The 16,605-nt window shown below is 37.7% G+C and overlaps 1 protein-coding gene across 5 annotated transcripts in view; it reads left to right on the forward strand.

The window, feature by feature from the left end:
- N4BP2L2 (NEDD4 binding protein 2 like 2) overlaps positions 1–16,605 on the forward strand; it is a 59,561-nt gene that overhangs the window by 31,301 nt on the left and 11,655 nt on the right. For 4 of the 5 annotated variants that reach the window (XM_035324809.1, XM_035324817.1, XM_035324797.1 and 1 more), the window contains 5 exons: positions 4,022–5,820; positions 8,086–8,171; positions 8,859–8,904; positions 9,810–10,010; positions 13,649–16,062. In XM_035324809.1, the coding sequence (XP_035180700.1) occupies positions 4,022–5,820; positions 8,086–8,171; positions 8,859–8,904; positions 9,810–9,970 (2,092 nt within the window). In that variant the 3' untranslated portion in view covers positions 9,971–10,010; positions 13,649–16,062. Of the gene's footprint in view, positions 1–4,021; positions 5,821–8,085; positions 8,172–8,858; positions 8,905–9,809; positions 10,011–13,648; positions 16,063–16,605 lie in introns of those variants that run through there. The other variant, XR_004750369.1, reaches the window with a different exon arrangement.

Consider the following 16,605-nt stretch of genomic DNA (forward strand, 5'->3'; position numbering starts at 1 on the left):
TGGGACTGGGTGGGCTTTAAGGTCCCCTCCAACCCAAACCCTTCTGTGATTCTCTGATATGCAACTCAGAATGCTGGCACTATGACTTTTTATTTTGTTGTTATTCCAAAGTTGTAGTTTTTAAGTTTGTTTCTGAAGTAAAGTTAGCTCACAAGGGAATTATTCAACATTAATTCAACAACATTTGTGGACTTGTTATATATTATTATAAGGAAAGAAATGTGAAGTGTATCCCAGTAGATACCATTTTATATAAGCAGCTTTACTGTAACTCTGGTATTGAAAATCCATTCTGGAGTCTTTGAGATTAGCGATAGTATAAATTTCTCAGAGAGCATGTACCTCATTGCTAAATGTCACATAGAATTGCCTTTCTATTATCAATTCCTCTATACGTTATTACAGCTCTATACCTTATTTCAGGAATGCCTGTAGACGTTTTTTTTGTATCAAGCAGACATCAGCTTAAATGTATGGTAGAGCTGAAGTTTGTTACAATAAACTTAAAAAATATTTTTTTTCCTGATTTTGCCATTTTCCAGTTTAAAAAACAAACAAAAAAAAAGCATTGCTAACTTGTCTAAATTGTTTTCTTTGCATGTTCTACCTCAGGCAGCTGTCATGAAAATGTGTTTGTTTCTCTGTTGAAGAGTGTCATTGGAGTACTGACTCCCAGTTAGGCTGCAATTGCTATTTTGAGCATTAAATTACAACCTGGAAGTCACGTGTAATAGAGTTATGGCAAAAAGCTTTTAATATTGTCTAAATGGTAGGCTGAGAAATTTCAAAGCATTGTGAATTCTTATTTCAGCAAAAATATTATTACATTTTTTCAGATCTGTTTATTATTAAACAGCTGCATTTCTTAAGTATGTTTTTAAAATACAATATATATGGCAAAATGTAAACTGAAACTGCACCTTTTTTTTTTTTTTTTCTTCCCTCTTGTGTGTTGTATGTGTTTTATAACAAGTTAGCAAACGCCTCTGTAAAGAAGTCTATCTCCATGCTGGTTCTCCAACTTTGTGTGCCATATGGTTTTACAGTTGGGAAAACTCTTCAAAAGGGCACGTAGGCAGACTAAAAGGAGGAACTAAGTTAAAAATAAACAGAATTAGTAGACAATTTGTTTTATTACATGCAAAAAAACATAACCCCAAGCAGGGAAATTTCAGCTATGCCATCACAGTGCATTACAGTGTTTCATAGGGGTAGTATTTTCTTTGAATTTGTTGCCTGAATAGTGAAGTATAATAAAGTTTATTATTCTGAATAATAATAATATTCTAATAATAATAAGAAGAATAAAGTTGTTTATTCTGCATTTGGGAGCCTACCATTTCCCTTTTTTAGTCCTTTCTTTGGAAAATCCGAATCATTAGAAAACTAGTTTCACTGAACTGCCCAAAACCTTTACTTTTCCAACATACAGAAATGTCATGGTTTATATTTAATAGGAACTATTGAATGCTGCTATTGAATTAAATGACACTTCCAGGTATGCTAAATCATCAGCCTGAACCACCGTTTGCATTCATCATTATTTTGACACATAACAATTTCAGTGCAATAGCAGCTGGTGGTTTCTTTGGATTATCCACTTTTCTTCTCCCATTATTTGGTGGATCTATTTCTGCTGTTCTTGCAGTCTAAAGTGAATCCTCTCCAGTGAGATTTTGCTTCCTGAATCAGAATTAATAGTGAGGAGAAGAAATAAATGTGCTGGCCTCAGACATTTTTTCCTCACTTCTGCAGAGTTCATCAGCAGCTCTTAGTGTGCGATCCTAGCCTAGGAAAGGTTTTGTCAGGATTATCCTGAAAGGCTTATCAGATACAGAAGGAATTAGGCAACAGAAACATGTCTGAATCTCTAGTAAAGTTGATTTCTACGGACAGCAGCACTGACTCTCAGCTGGGAGAGGTGGGTGGTGAGTAAGAGGGTATCTCCTGTAACACCAAAGCTGGAGAAGTTCATTCCTTGCCTTCTGGATTTCAGCCTTCCCTGGGCCATCTGGTGGTCATTTCTGCAGGGCTGATAATGGCAGCACAAGGTCCATTAGGTGCAATTCTAAGTTATTCCTGGAACTAGTGCTTAAGTCTGATGTTTTATTCCCCACCCCATTCAAAACAATTAAAAATAGGACATTATTTTGTTCTTCATGGGTAAGGGGTTTTATGGTTTTGAGAACTTCAGAGAACTTCCTCTCTAAAGATACGTTCAAAAGCTCCCTTTCAAAAGGAAGTAAGCTAATGTCAGGGTTTAAGACACATCCTGTGATTAGTATAGCTAGATGGGTTACATGTAAGAAAATAATCTCTCCAATTAACATTGTTTCACTTTTCTATCATTTGATTCAATAGACAAATAAGATCTATTCAATCCTAAAGCTTTTTTTATTTTAATAATCCCTGCCTGGGGGCGGGCCCCGCCGGCCCAGCATTCTGTATCTCTTTCTGGGGAGAAAGGAAGGATATTTTACAATAGGGAGTGCATCGTGAGCAAAATTCAGGGTGGAATTCATATTGGCTTAACTAAACATCTGCACATAAGCCATAGCATCCTGTATTGAAGATATACTGATTTGTAAAAGGGAAGTCAGATCTCATTACTCAGAGGAAAGCACCGTGTAGACTTAAATACCACAACTTGGAGGAGACCTCATTTGTTAAAAGGATGTCTCATTTGGATGCCATTTGGGGGCAATAAAACAAGATATTTTCTGAGACCCACAGTGCTTTTTGCAGTGATATCAAGGCACTGGGGCTTTTCAGTCCAGTTCTGGTAAGTGACTTTGTGGCTACACAGAGGCCTAGAAGGCTGCTGAGCTGCCTCCAACCCAGCAGATTGAGCAGGTTGTCTTTGTGGGGCTATTCCAAAGGAATTTCTCTGGTGCTAACAAGGAATAAATTAAAGAATGAGTAAAGTGTAGGTCTCTGCAGGTGACCTGTAGACCCCAAGCTTTCTGCATGCAAACTCAACCCCCATGCCCCCGTTTTATTTTCCTCACTTGAGAATTTCAGAAAGCTCTACTTAAAACAGCTCGTGTTAGATATGAATGCCCAGAAAATGACAAATTCTACCCTGTGATTCTTCTAGCTACTCCGTTGGTTAGTGTGTTGTTTGAAGTACCATCCTGAACAAAGAATTAAAGAAAAGCAGCATATCCTTGATTCAAATAATGATCAATGAAGCATAGCTGTGCAAATCTGATCTCTTTTAAGGGTTGCATTGGAAGAACTTAGATTTCTATACGAACTTTTTCTTACTCGTGTTCACTTCAGGGTTAGGTGGCTGACAGACTTAACACCAAGATTTCAGAAAAGTCATTATTAGGACTGCTATCTGCTGAATTTGGTGAGAGATTCAGACAAAAATAATTTTAAATAACTGCCTGCAACTGACTTAATTTGTCTGCACTGTATTATTTTGTTGCAAATAAAATGAGAAATATTTTTTTTCCAAATAAGCGTGTTTACTCATAATACATTGAGCAGTCTCAGAGATTGCTGTAGTTGCTGTACATTTGCATTATTCAGGTTTTTGTTTAGTACATTTTGAATTTAATTCCATATAATCTCATTGTAGTCTTTAATCTTAATGGGTGAAAATTTCTTACTAGGTCTTCCACTCTGTACCTTTCTGCTCAGCATGACATTTCAGAAATTTCAGAATAGCAGGAGCTCTTAAAATTCTAGTATGTAGTATCTATTATTAAAAAATAATTTTGAAAGACATCCAGAAACATATTGTTTGGTCTTGAAATGATTTTTGATACTTCTAGTAAAACTAAGTTGATGAAACTGGAACTATATTTATTTAAATTTTAAATGTTCAAGATTGTTCTGAATAGTAAGGTATACGTTTGTTTAATCAATTGAAGTTCTTATCTGAGGTTTTATCAATTTAAAAAAGCAGGTAGTCTGTGTTTGACTATCATAATTATGTAATATATGTATAACCTTCAAACTGAACACCACAAATATCTTAATGCTGAAATATATATATTTATTCTTCACATAGGGAGATAATTTTAAGGAAGAACCATGGGCACCCATTAACAAAAGCAAAGCAGAGGAAAAAGCGAAGAAGAAGCAAAAAAATGAAAGGCAATCATACAGAAATCATGAAGAAAAAGTTAGGTGGAGGAACTCATCTCATTCCAGATGACCAGGAAACATCAGAAAGTGAGGAGGATGATTCAGAAGAAGAAAACAGAAAGTCTTTGTCTACATTTGGTGAAGGTCCCGAGGATCCAGTAACAGGTTGTGAAGAGCAGCCAAAGGATGATCGTGAAAGCCTTAAAGAATTTGCAAGGTTCTCAAAAGAAGGGTCTCCTATCACTGTGCCTGAGATCTCAGCGGTGTCCAGCAGTGCACTGGAAAATGAATTGCCTGCAGATAGTGACAGTTCACTTCTAATAGATGTAAAACCTTTATGTACTGTAAACCAAACCAAAAATGCTTTTGATTTTGAGGAAACAAATCAAAGGCACGATGAAAATCTCTGCAAGAGCAGTTCTCTAAAAATAAACAATGATAAAAATTCCATCCAAAAACCAAAATGCAACTGTGAAGATAACAGCCTGCTGTTGAGCACAGAAAACAAACTTAAAATTACATGTGAGCCTGACACAGAAGTTAAACTGTTATGTTTAAATGGTGAAAAAAAAGAAGTCTCTTTGTGTTCCAATTCAGAACTAAATTATGATGTGCCTGATAGTAACACAGACAATAAAAGTGCATTAAAACCAGAAGAGAATTGCTCTAATGGCTGGGCTTTTTTTTCAATTAATTTATCTACCGAGGAATTGCAGCTGGGCTCTGATAGACAATTTTCCCTCTCCTCTTGGTCTGAGGATGAGTTTGTAGGTGAACAAAGACTAAAAACTGTGAGGAAACCTGAACAGATTTATACTAACAGTTCAACAGAGATAAATTGTCATTGGTCAAATGAAGGACTGCTAAAGGAAAACCGCCAGGTACCATTAACCAAGGAGGCTGGTAATGTAACAAGCAATGGTCTGTTGGCATCTCCAGCTGGTGAAATGCACGTGGGTTCACTTGGGGAATCCAGGAACACCTCCCCACGCGGTTCGAGTGAAGTAAATGTTCCAAGAAATGATGCTGCACCTGTTGCATCAAGGAGGAAAAGACACAGAAGAATTGTCAACTTGGCACCCAAGTTTAATGTACCGAGAGAGATTGCCGGTAGTACAGAGGGAGGGAAGGAAATCCCATTAAAAGATGATGGTCCCTCAAAAAGTGTTTTAGAAGTGGAGCAAAAGAGCTTTCTAAACCAAGACTGTGGAGAGGAACATGAACAAAACCTTGAGTTTCCAGAATATTCTGCACCCTGCAGTGGCCCAGAGACTCCCTGTTCTGTGCCCACCCCTGATGTGGATTCTCTGTTACAAGATATTTCATATTTTCATTTGGGACAATCTTCTCCTATGCCAAAATATTCTTGTAGTGTTTGTGTAATTTCCAGCTCAGAGGAGGAGCAAGCTAGTACTCCTAGGCAACAACAGGTGGTTGATAAGAAAACGAGTGAGAATGAACAAGCCTCTTCAGAGGTTACGAACAAACAACCAGATATTTTGTCTTCTCTTAAAGTTCTCTCTGAATATCCAGAAGATCCTTGTGTATTAGAAAGCTGTGTTGAAAATGTGCATAGAACAGATGATCCAGAGCCATCAGAGGCCTTTCCACCTGAAGATACTCAAGATGTGAATATTAAAGCTAGCTTTCTGGGACTTCCCTTATCAATAGGATTTGCTTTTCAACTTGTGCAGCTCTTTGGTTCTCCAGGTCTTCCACTGGGTAATACTCTTCTTACTACTGCTATATAAATATTTATATATATGTGTATTTTCATTGCAGGTAACAATTAATGAAGTATTGACCTTATTGAAAGGTCACTGCTGCTTTGGTGATTTTCTTTTAACTGAAGTCAGTATCTGTCCAAGGGGCCGCTGGGTTTGGCCTCACGTGTGCAGTCTTTGTAGTAAAAGTTGCTTAGCAAATTTAAATCCAAAGCATGAAGCTCTTGTTGGTGTTTTAATGCATCATACTGAGTAAGACTTCAATGTGTTGATTACAAAACTAAGTGGAAGATATGACACAAAATGTATGCTCTTATATAAAGTTTGCATGTTAGATTTTTTTTATTTCACCTGGTGAATATGGTAGCATTCCCTTTTCTTTGTTTAGCAGAGTTCTCCTAGACCCCTGTGTGGCTTAGACATGGTTGAAACGCTTTCCCAGAATCTAATTTAATTTCCAAGTGCATATCAAACTCGCGGGATGTATTTGCTAATAGGCAATACTTTGTTTTTAATCACACATGATTAAGAAGTGTCACAACAGTATGCTTGCCTCCCAGACCTCCGCTTGTCATGCTTTTGTACTTTCAGTTTAGACATTTTAAGTTAGCAGTAGGATCAGTCCTCAAAGGAGTTGTGTGTGGCAGCCGTGATGCCCAAATTACTGCAAGCTGACATGACTACAGAGCTGTCGTCAGCAACAAGCATGTTTGGAAATCACTGCAGGACATCGTGGTGGAAGAGCAGTGTTCCCTGTGTGTGAAGTCCCGCAACTTCTTTGGTCCAAATTTAGTCTATGAAAAAACAGTAACTGTGATTTAGCAAACAAAGAGATTTTTGCAGACCAGGTTTTGAACACACAGGCCTTTACACCTGTTTGTTTCAATAGAATTTAAACTTAACCATGTACCCTCGTGTGAAAATTGTCAGACAGTTGAAGAGGAGCTTATGTCCTGTCTGTACGCCAAAACTGACTTCCAGAATTGTTTTTTTTTGTTGTTGTAAAAGTTGATGGTATTGCTACATGTCAGAATGGTGATGGCAAACCACTGGCAGCACTACTGGGCTTGGGGTGGTGCCCAAGGAACCTGCAGTGCTGCTTTATCTCCATTTGGCACCACACACTAAAGCATTTGAATATAGAGCTAAACAGAGCTATGAAGAACTGGGGAAGTCTTCAGCTGTTATATATATAATATTATTCTCCTCCAAATTTCTTGAGTGTTCACGTCTGTGATGTTAAATGCCACTGTCTAGGAGGGACTGGAGTTGGCCATGACTTAAAAAAGTGATCTGCCAGGGGAAAGGAAAAAAAAAAAAAAAAAAAAAAAAGGGCATTCAGAGACACTTGACTGCTTAGCACATCAAATGTCGTTATTCTCTGAGTGAATTTCTCTCTGGTGTTTAGATGAGTTTCCTTTGGAAGCAACCTTTAAGGAATACAAAGCCCTCCTAATATCTCTCTGAAGCCCTGCCAGCTTGTGATTGCTGTGTTTTTTAGCCCTTAAAATTGTGAATGCTCAATGCAGAATGCTGGTCATGTTCTGATTTGACCGATTTGACCACAGTTTTCCCACAAATTCAGAAATACTTGTGATTTTTTTTGTGGCCTATTATATATTAATAGGCTATTATTGATGTACACAGTCAAGCTGTAGTATTTTCCATGACTGGCATTTGCCATCAATTTCTGTTGAAATTATTGTGTGGGGAAAATTTTTGGCAAGTAAATGTCCTTGGAAGTTTATAAATGAAAGATTTAGTTGATTTATTTTCTTAGATGTTTGTCGTATAAGCGTAGGACATATTTTAGACTGCTCTCCTACAAAGAAGCTCTTTTCAGCTTTTTAAACAGTGAAGAGTTGTTGCAGTTAAAATATTAAAAAGTAATTAGAATTTTAATTAAACATTGGAAACGTTTTGTTTGTTTTGTTACTGAAATTGCATTTGGTTTAATTTACAGGCTGAGAGCTTTCTGTCGGTCTTGTTTGTGCCGTGTTTCAGGGGAGGGTGTGGGGGAACTTAAAGAGTGGTAGGAAAGCCTTTGCCTAGAAAAAGAAACCAAAACCAAATCTTTACCAATTCCCGTGCACTGGCCTTAGATTCTGTAAAGCCTAAATTTTGCCTTTGCTGCTGGCTCATGTAGATAACCGCTCAGTTTAAAAAGTCTACATATTTAAGTCTGCAAAAATTATATTAAAGTGATATATTTTGGCTATGAAGAGATCCGAACACTCAACTGCAAAAATATTTTCTTCTGCAGAATCCTTGTTGCCAGATGATTATGTAGTTCCTCTTGACTGGAAAGTTTCAAAGATGATCTATTTACTGTGGAAGACCTCTGTGGAGGTACGAATTTTAGGGGATTTCGGAAGGCTTTCCAATATTCCAGGTGTAAAGAGGAAGCATTCAGTTCATGAAGCAAAATGTTGCTCTTTGCTAATAAATTTGCTTTCTTTTTTAATACATGCCATGAGGAGATGGATGTTTTACGTACTCTTTTGAATATTTCCAGAACCAGCTCCACGCCATGGTAGGGTTCAGATTTTGAATGGCCTGGTTCACAAATACATACAAAGTAGCTAAGAGAGATTAAAAAAAAAAAAAAATCCTTGGCCGATGTTCATTAAACAAAACCTACCATATCTAATTGTTCTCCTCCTTACGTTTTTTTTCCCATAATCTGAGTGCCATCATCCTCCACTAGCATTAGTTTCTTCATGGCTACTTCTACCGAGAGCTGTAGCAGAGAAGTCACTCTGAGTGATTGACAGCAACCTAATTCTCCTTGTCTAATCAGAAACCTACAAATTACTTTTTTTTTTTTGCTCCTTCCCACTGTGGCTGTTGCTTTGTGAAGGTTGGTTTTACTTAAGGAGCACTGTGCTGTCTAGTAGTGGAAATGAGGAAAATCCCATAAATACAATGAATTAGTAACTGTAAAATAGAATATGAACCTTGTTCTCTCCCAGAATAACAAAATCTCTTGTTGCATACTTTCTCTTTTTTTTTCTGGTCTCTTATTATCTGTTTTAGGAGAAACAGAAAACCAGTGGATTGCAAAACAGAAATGCTTTGGCTGGTAAGTCTATTTTGTGATACAAAACCTGTAAAAATTGCCTGTTGTAGATCAGAGGAAACAGTTAATGCTGAAGTGAAGTGTGACAAAGATTTTCAGCACAAATGAGTGACAACACTCCTCTTCGTGTGAAATCAGTAGGATATAATAAATAAATATGTGCCTCCATTGATTGCATACATGGTATGGCAGAGCTGCATTCTCTGTGAGGCATCGCTTCACATTCCCTGATTCACGTACTGAAATTCTTTGCGTTTTAGACTTCCCCATAGAGCATTAATCAAATATTTAGCTCAAGTTTGTCTGATTCCAGATCAGAAGGAGATTTAACATGAAAAAGTCTTTCTTTAGACTTTATTTCTCTGAAAGTCTGAACATCTTCACCATAATGGTCACCAAAGACTGCCAGCATAATAATGTCAGGCTCTTGAACAGCAAGAGTTATCGAGGTCTGTGGGAAGCCTGGGTCTCCTGGCAGCATTAATTCCTGCTGTGTGTAGATCACAGGATAAGGTTACTGGTTATTTTGCTCCATGATTTCCATATTTAGTATAATTTAGTATAAGTTGCATAATGAGATTAACAATACACGATAGTTGCTTGCTGGAAGCTTGGATTTGGTGTCTGAAATGGGAGAGGAGTTTTTTTTTAATCAAAAAAGGAGAAAAGGAAGCTCTTCAACTTGGAGAGCTTCGAGGAAGCAGAAAAGTAGCATATATAAGTATATACATCTGTCAGAAACAAACCTGAAAAATTGGTGTATTTGGTAGGCCATTCAGGTGGCAAAATCAAGAGCATTCTGACGAAATAAAGTTTGTTCTACAAATACTCTATCCTGACGTAATCCCTGAAATTATTCTATATAATGTGTATTTTTGGCTGCAGCTTAGAATTTGTTTATTTTTTAGATGATATAATTAGCCTTGAAGATCTAAATAAAAATTGCCAAGAGAATGAAGACACTTCTGATACGCTTCCAGAAGCGGAATTACTTCAAGGGCTCATAGAAGAAAACATCACAAGCTATGCTAGCAGTGGCTGTCTGGATGCTGTGCTTCCTCAGTCATAACTGACCATCTTTAAAAAAAAAAACCTGCATGAAGGAAAAGGTAATCAGTCACACCTATGACTGAGTTATTAAATATTATAATTCTTGTATATTTGACCAAACATTTAAAGAACATTAGTCATTATAATTTTTAAGTTGCATTTAGCACCACTCAACATACTTGATTTTTCTCTTCAGATTAGGTTTGAGGGTGAATTTAGTGTGTGTGTGCTTTTGTGGCTTTTTTTGTTTGCTTTTTTTTGGTTTTATTTTGTCTTTAAACCTTAATGGGGAAAAGTGTTTTTTTTTTTTTTGCTATTAAAGCTGTATAATTTTTTTTCCTCCTCAAAATCTTAAAAAAAATAAATCTAAATCTGCCTGGTGAAGTGAAAGCAATGGTCTGGGATGCCTAAAAGCTGGTCTTTATTGGCAGCTTGGTTACTGTGGTGGTTTGTAGTGAGCAATGTCACAGTTCGTGTTCTTTTGTGAGCTGCTCACTGCAATGTATCTCCACCTAAAGCATGAATTTAAGAAAGTCTTGAATATTCATTGTGGATTAAAACCCAGCTTCTTCCCATCCTGCTAATTTTCCCCTGCTACTTCAACCTGCCTCACTTCTGCATGTAAGCTTCTCCTGTTTGTTTTTCTCTCCTACCTGTAGTTCTTTGACACTCCATGTCCTTTTCTTCAGTTGTTAGGATTTTTAAGGGTTTTTCTACTACATATCCCTTTCTCTGTTTGAAGTTGTAGTTGTTAGTAATAAGCTACTATGTAAATCCATTGAATGAAATAAGAGTGATCAGTTTTTGAAGAGCTTTGCTCCCTTTTATTGCCCATATTTTTATCTGGTTGCTAAATCTAGTGAACTGTTTATTTCCATTAGCTTTTCCTGCTATATCTTTGCCACGCTGCTTCCCAAAGCCTCCATCTCCTGCTTGTTGTGCAGGCAGAGGAAGCAATCCTCAGCCCCATGTACTGGGGAGCCAGCCACCAGCTGCTGTGAAACAAAACTGTGCGACTGAGCTTCCATCTGCCATTTTTGCAATGCCTTGGAGTAATTTAACTTGCTAACCTGCAAGGAAAAAAAAAAATGAAAGTTTTCTGCTGGGCTGGCAAACTTAGATGAGTTTGTATATGGTCCAACCAAGTGCAAATGTCTGTGAAAAGCATCTCTTAGGGTTATCAATAGGACCTTACACCAATTTTGAGGGATAGGGCCATCTTTCCTCACCCCGCAAACAATATTTTCTGATCGTTGATTCAGGCAAACTTAGCAAGAATGGTGTAAGAGTGGTTGTAGAACTGACCCAGTGAACATCTATAAATGTTGAAATGGATTAAATTTCATCAAATGTCAGAACTTCTTTTCAAAAAAGGCAAGAAAACAGATGCATTTCTATTGAAAGAATTTTAAATCATGGAAAATAAATGGAGAGCTAAAGGGACTGGAACGATAGTGTGAGATTTGAGAATAACTAAGCATTACTGGCCAAGTGCAACTCAGTTATTAGCCAGATGATCCTGCTTCTGTATTACTGTTGCATAAGGCTGTTCTTACTGAAATGGGAGAGTGAACAGTGTTGGTCTTCCTCTGTAAATACACAGGGTTAATCTCAAGTAGTTTTGAGAGCTCCTTGTTGCAGCATTGGCAGTACATCAGTATTTGCTGTGGAGATTAAGCAAGAGATCCCAATTTAAAAATAAAAAATGCTGTGGTCAGTGAAAATAGTGTATTATTTTGGTGCGTAGGTCTCCTTAGGCCAGTGCCAGATGCCAATACAAATGTAGAACTAGATGACAAAAGCTGATTGCAGTTTAAGCATTTATCTGCATTTATTATTACAAAATAAAAGCTGGCATGCTTGTGTTTGAAGTGCAGAGGTCACTTTGCAGTGACTCCCTGCAGGGACACTTCCTCCAGGACAGCCCAGCAGGGCAGGTGTTTTGGTGAGACAAGTTTCCTGATGATACATGTTATCAGTCCTCCCTTTCCTGGCCGTGCTGCTGCTGTCATCTCCCTTTGTGGGACGCAGTGCTTCTGCAGCCAGAGCAAAGCAGGTCAGCTGCATGATCCAATGCAGAGCTGACATCCAAAATGTGTTCAGTCTGGACCATCAGGCTGAAAGGAATTCTTAGAGCCATGCAGGACACAGGGTAAGGTGCAGCAAGACGTGCCTGGGACATGCAGAAGAGAAAGCTGGTTGCATTGAATAATAAGAAACTGCATCAGACTGCAGTTTCATCAGTGGTTTAAATTCGTATTAGCTAATGTTGCTTCTGAAAAGAGCAGAAAGAGCTGTTCATTCCTAAAGCTGCACAGCCTGCTCTTGCACTGCTACAGGTGTCGGTAGTGCAATGCAGGGAACTTAATGCAGAAACTGATCTTGGTTGAAAACTAAACGTTTTGTGGGATGGGTTTGAAGATGAAATGAGTAAAGAATTACCAGAACTGCTTGTGTGAAAAGGGCTGTGTATTTAGTGCAGATCTGTATGCAGATCATACGTGCGCTTGCTTTGCTTACCATGCAGAGTTGCTTTGATGTGCAGACCTCCAGGAGCAGGAAAGAGAATTGTGATAAAAGCAGTATACATAGATATATATTTATACCTGAACACTGAGAATGGATCTGTGACACATTTCCTCGTTCTGTGGAAAAGTAGGAATCATACAAATTTTGCTGATATTAAAACTTGGTTTTCCTTCTCAGTTCCTAAGACGAAACATTTCTCTCCAAGAGCTGGCTAAAAAAAGATCATCTTGTTTCCAGCTCCTACTTGCAGGTCCATTTCTCTGTAGTCTGTTTTTGTATTTGTAACTTGAAACAATTGCTAAAGAAGAGTATCACTTAAGCATGTCTGATTTAAAGCATGGTGTTAAGCGAATTTCTACTGCTTCAATACTTAAGTGTACTCACAATAAATTGAGAGTTTCAGAATGTGGCATGTCTGGAAATGGAAGAAACAAGGCCACAAATCCATCACTTCACTTATTTTTTTGTCTTTCGGCTAGCATGAAAAAATAATTGAAAAAATAGAAGGCAAGCTAAAACAGTCCTCCAGTTGCTACACAAGATGCTGTATCATCCCATGGTCAGACTCAGTTGCTACTTTATTAAAATGATAATTAGAAATAGTTATCTATCCTTTGGCATTTAACCACTCATTTTAAATATCAGGAAGCATGAAAAAGCACCCAGAATTATAACCAGAAAAACTCACCTACCTGTTACAGTGCTTTCCAGGAAGACCTGGCCTAAAATTTACTTAATTAGAGATCATAATTAGGAATAAGAGGAAATAAAAAATAAGAGAAAAATAAATAAGAGGGAAAAATAATGTGAGGAAATAATAATAAAAAAATACATAAAATGTCCACCATGTTACTCTTCTCCTTATTTTTAAATCTCAAGACTGCTAGGTCTGTGCTATCTCTAGTTTTGACATCCAAATTTTATTCTTTTTTTTTTCCCCATTTTCTTGCATTTTTTATTTTTTTTCTCCTGTGCTTTCTATTGTCTGCTTTCTCTCCATTATCACTTTTAAAAAAGTTATCAACAGCTAGGTATGAAAGAGAAATAGACGTAAATCTTCAAGCAGGTGAACTCTTTAGACTGAAGATCAGATTTGCAACCATTAAAGTCATTCTACAGGCTGCACTGTTGTAATATTTCAGCAAAATCTCATTTTCTTTTATTACAGAAACTTTTCACTTTGATTCCACCATGGATGGACTTCAGTTTGCAACCAAGGATTTTAAATGTAAGGAGTAACCTGGAAGAAAGTTACCAGTGTGACTTATTTTTGGTGTGAATCTGTGGCCATCTGTTTTTTTTTCCTCCACCTAGATCAAGTTCTCTGTCCACATAATAAAAATCAAAATTGGGATAATTTTTTATTGCTTAGTGAAAGGTCCCTTTCTGACACCCTTCTCTTCACGTTTGAGCATGATATAAGGAGACTGAAAGTAGCACCAAGGAGGTGTCTGTCCACATGAGGTGTGAACGTCAGGCTCTGGTGTTTAACGCACTTGTCTGAGGGCCCCAAATTTTGCTACAGGAACTGGGACATGAACTAGTAACAATACCTGCCTGCAGGGAAATATGTCTTTTTTTCTGTTTTTAATGAAGTGTCTTATCCAACTTCTGCCTGCTCTTACCTTTCATCCTCTTACTGATAATTACCTCCCAGTCTCTTTATGATGTTAAGTGGAAAAAGTCTTCATCAATCTCTCCTTCCCACTCTTTTATCCGTAGCTGCACAACTTACATTGTTTTCTCCTGGAATGATGCTTCATGTTTCCCTCCAGCTAGGTTCATTTGGGACTATAGATATAAGAAGGAAGTTCTGCTATAGATCTGGTTCACTGGAAGAAAATTGTGCATGGTTTGTGTTAGATGGATAAGACTTATAACTAAAAAAAAAACGGTAATTGGTGACTTGATGTTTGTTAGAGGTATTCCTTTTGCCATTGTTTTTACTTAAAATTCTTATGTAAGGAGAAATTTAAAGTAAAAGCAGTTCTTTTCTGTTACTGAGGAAATTATCCCAGTATCACTACTGGAGTGTTGGCTTCCTGAGGGAGAGGAGCAACGGAATTTGATGAGCACTTAAGAATAAAATCTAAGATTTTGCTCATGCAAATTTCTGTAAAAGGCCCCCAGAGGTAGCAGAAATAATTACATATGTGAAGTGAGCTAAATAACCTAAGCGACAAATTTCATCCCATGTTTTTAAAACACAGTATCATCTTTTTGTTTTGTTTTGTGTTTTCCCAAGGTGTGGTTAGATTCATCTATGTTTTGCTTTCTGTGGAGGTTGTAAACAGGGCCAGGCTTCTCTGCCAGCGCTCTCTCACTTTTCTGGAGAAGCACAAAATTGACCTGATGTATGGCTGTGGTCCCTAAAATGTTGCCAAATGTTCGGTGCATATATCTTTGAAGTGCTGTGATGCCTGGAAGTGGAGCACTGCAGGTTGGCCTTGATCATGATGCTGAAGTGTCTGCCACTTTCACTTGCAGAATGAAGGAAGCAACCACAAACTGGAGGAGGAAACTAAAATATGGGATGTGGTGTGAAGGAGCAGAAAGAAAAGAGGCTGGTGGGGGCAGGGCAAGATCACAAAGGATGTCTGATTATGAGAAAAAGCAGGTCTGCTTGCTGAAATAGCAAGTAGTGAAGGTGAGACAGGCAATAAAGAAGGGAGGGAGGTGAAAAGAGAAATCAGAAGAAGATAGTGTGGAGGAAAATGTCACTGAGAAACAGCCGTGGATATAGCCTACAGGAAAGGAAAAATAATCAAGGAGAAAATTCATTTAATCAGAGCAATTAGGAGATAAACTTTCAATTTATAGACTTGTAAACTTATAAAATTTATAAACTAACTTTGTCAATTATGAGATAAACTTTCATTGATAAGGCTGGAAAAATCTTTGTCGTGAGGAGCGTGACAAAAAGACAAATACCACCTCACTTATGGTGAAAAGGGTGGGAAAAGATCAATGAGAAGAGAAACAAGCAAGTTTAGGTTGTGTGTACTTGTCAGAAATACTTCCCACTTCTGTGGCTTCTAGATCCAGAATATTTAACCATTTCTTCATGTGTCTCCTCTTTCTCATCATGTGCCTACACCCTTTTCATTGTGTATCAGCTGAAAAGGCAGAGCCTGACTGAAGCTGCACTGAGATCTAAATGGCCAGTGTCCCCCACTCTCTAGTTAAATATTCCACATAAGCAGTTAAGTTTAGAAATACATAAACCTTTATGTTGCACCATTGGCAAAACTTGGTGACTATACTTTTTGATGCATTTTTCATGCGTGTGTGTGTGATTTTCTCCTTTCCTTGGTTGGAAACATATGGCTCTTCTACAGAGAGCATATTACTGAAAATGTAATGGGGAGGGAGGTAATTCATGCTGGTCAAAACCTCAGCTTCAGACGTACCTGATGTACCGTGGCAACAGAAAAGTCGATTTGGTTTCAAGAAAATGTCACTGAAGTGTTACTATTTTCTTCCTACCTTTATTTATTGAGAAAGAATTCTGAAAGTATATATTTTCTGTTACTGAATACTGACCTTCCAGAATGCTTGAAATAAAAACAGTTTTCAAAAATCTCACAGTATTTGTGTATGGATAAATTGTTTCATCTTTCAGAAGGGTGTTGCCATTTTAAGTGTACTTTTAAAAGCCTGATGGTAGCTTTGATTTGTGAGGTTTATAGTTCTTATTTCCAGCCACCTTTCTCCACTTGATTCAGCTAGTGGTGGAAAGGATGCTGGTTTCCTCAGGGTTACTTTCTCAAAGTAATTAAAACAGTGCTACAATACTTGGTGTGCCACATCAGGGGAACTAAGCCTTCTTATAGTATGTGAACACCATATTTGCACATAGTGTGTTGCATACTATATGCTATGTGCCAATATACATACTATTTTCAACCTCTTAGAGCCAAAACCTCAGTGTCTGTAGTTAAATGGACACATGTCCCTGTAGCATGCCTGAGCCTGGTTTCTGACCAGACTGCAGCTGCCGTTTTGTATGGCTCTGAGAGGGCGAGTGACACCGCACCAAGTGTCTTTGTTTTCCGTGGAAACTGTATTCTTTCTTTGTCTTGTGTGGCGGTAATGGTAAAGCAGCTCAGGCTCTCTTTATGGGAA

The sequence above is a fragment of the Oxyura jamaicensis genome, chromosome 1 (genome assembly GCF_011077185.1).
Source record: "Oxyura jamaicensis isolate SHBP4307 breed ruddy duck chromosome 1, BPBGC_Ojam_1.0, whole genome shotgun sequence".
Classification (NCBI taxonomy): Eukaryota; Metazoa; Chordata; class Aves; order Anseriformes; family Anatidae; genus Oxyura; species Oxyura jamaicensis.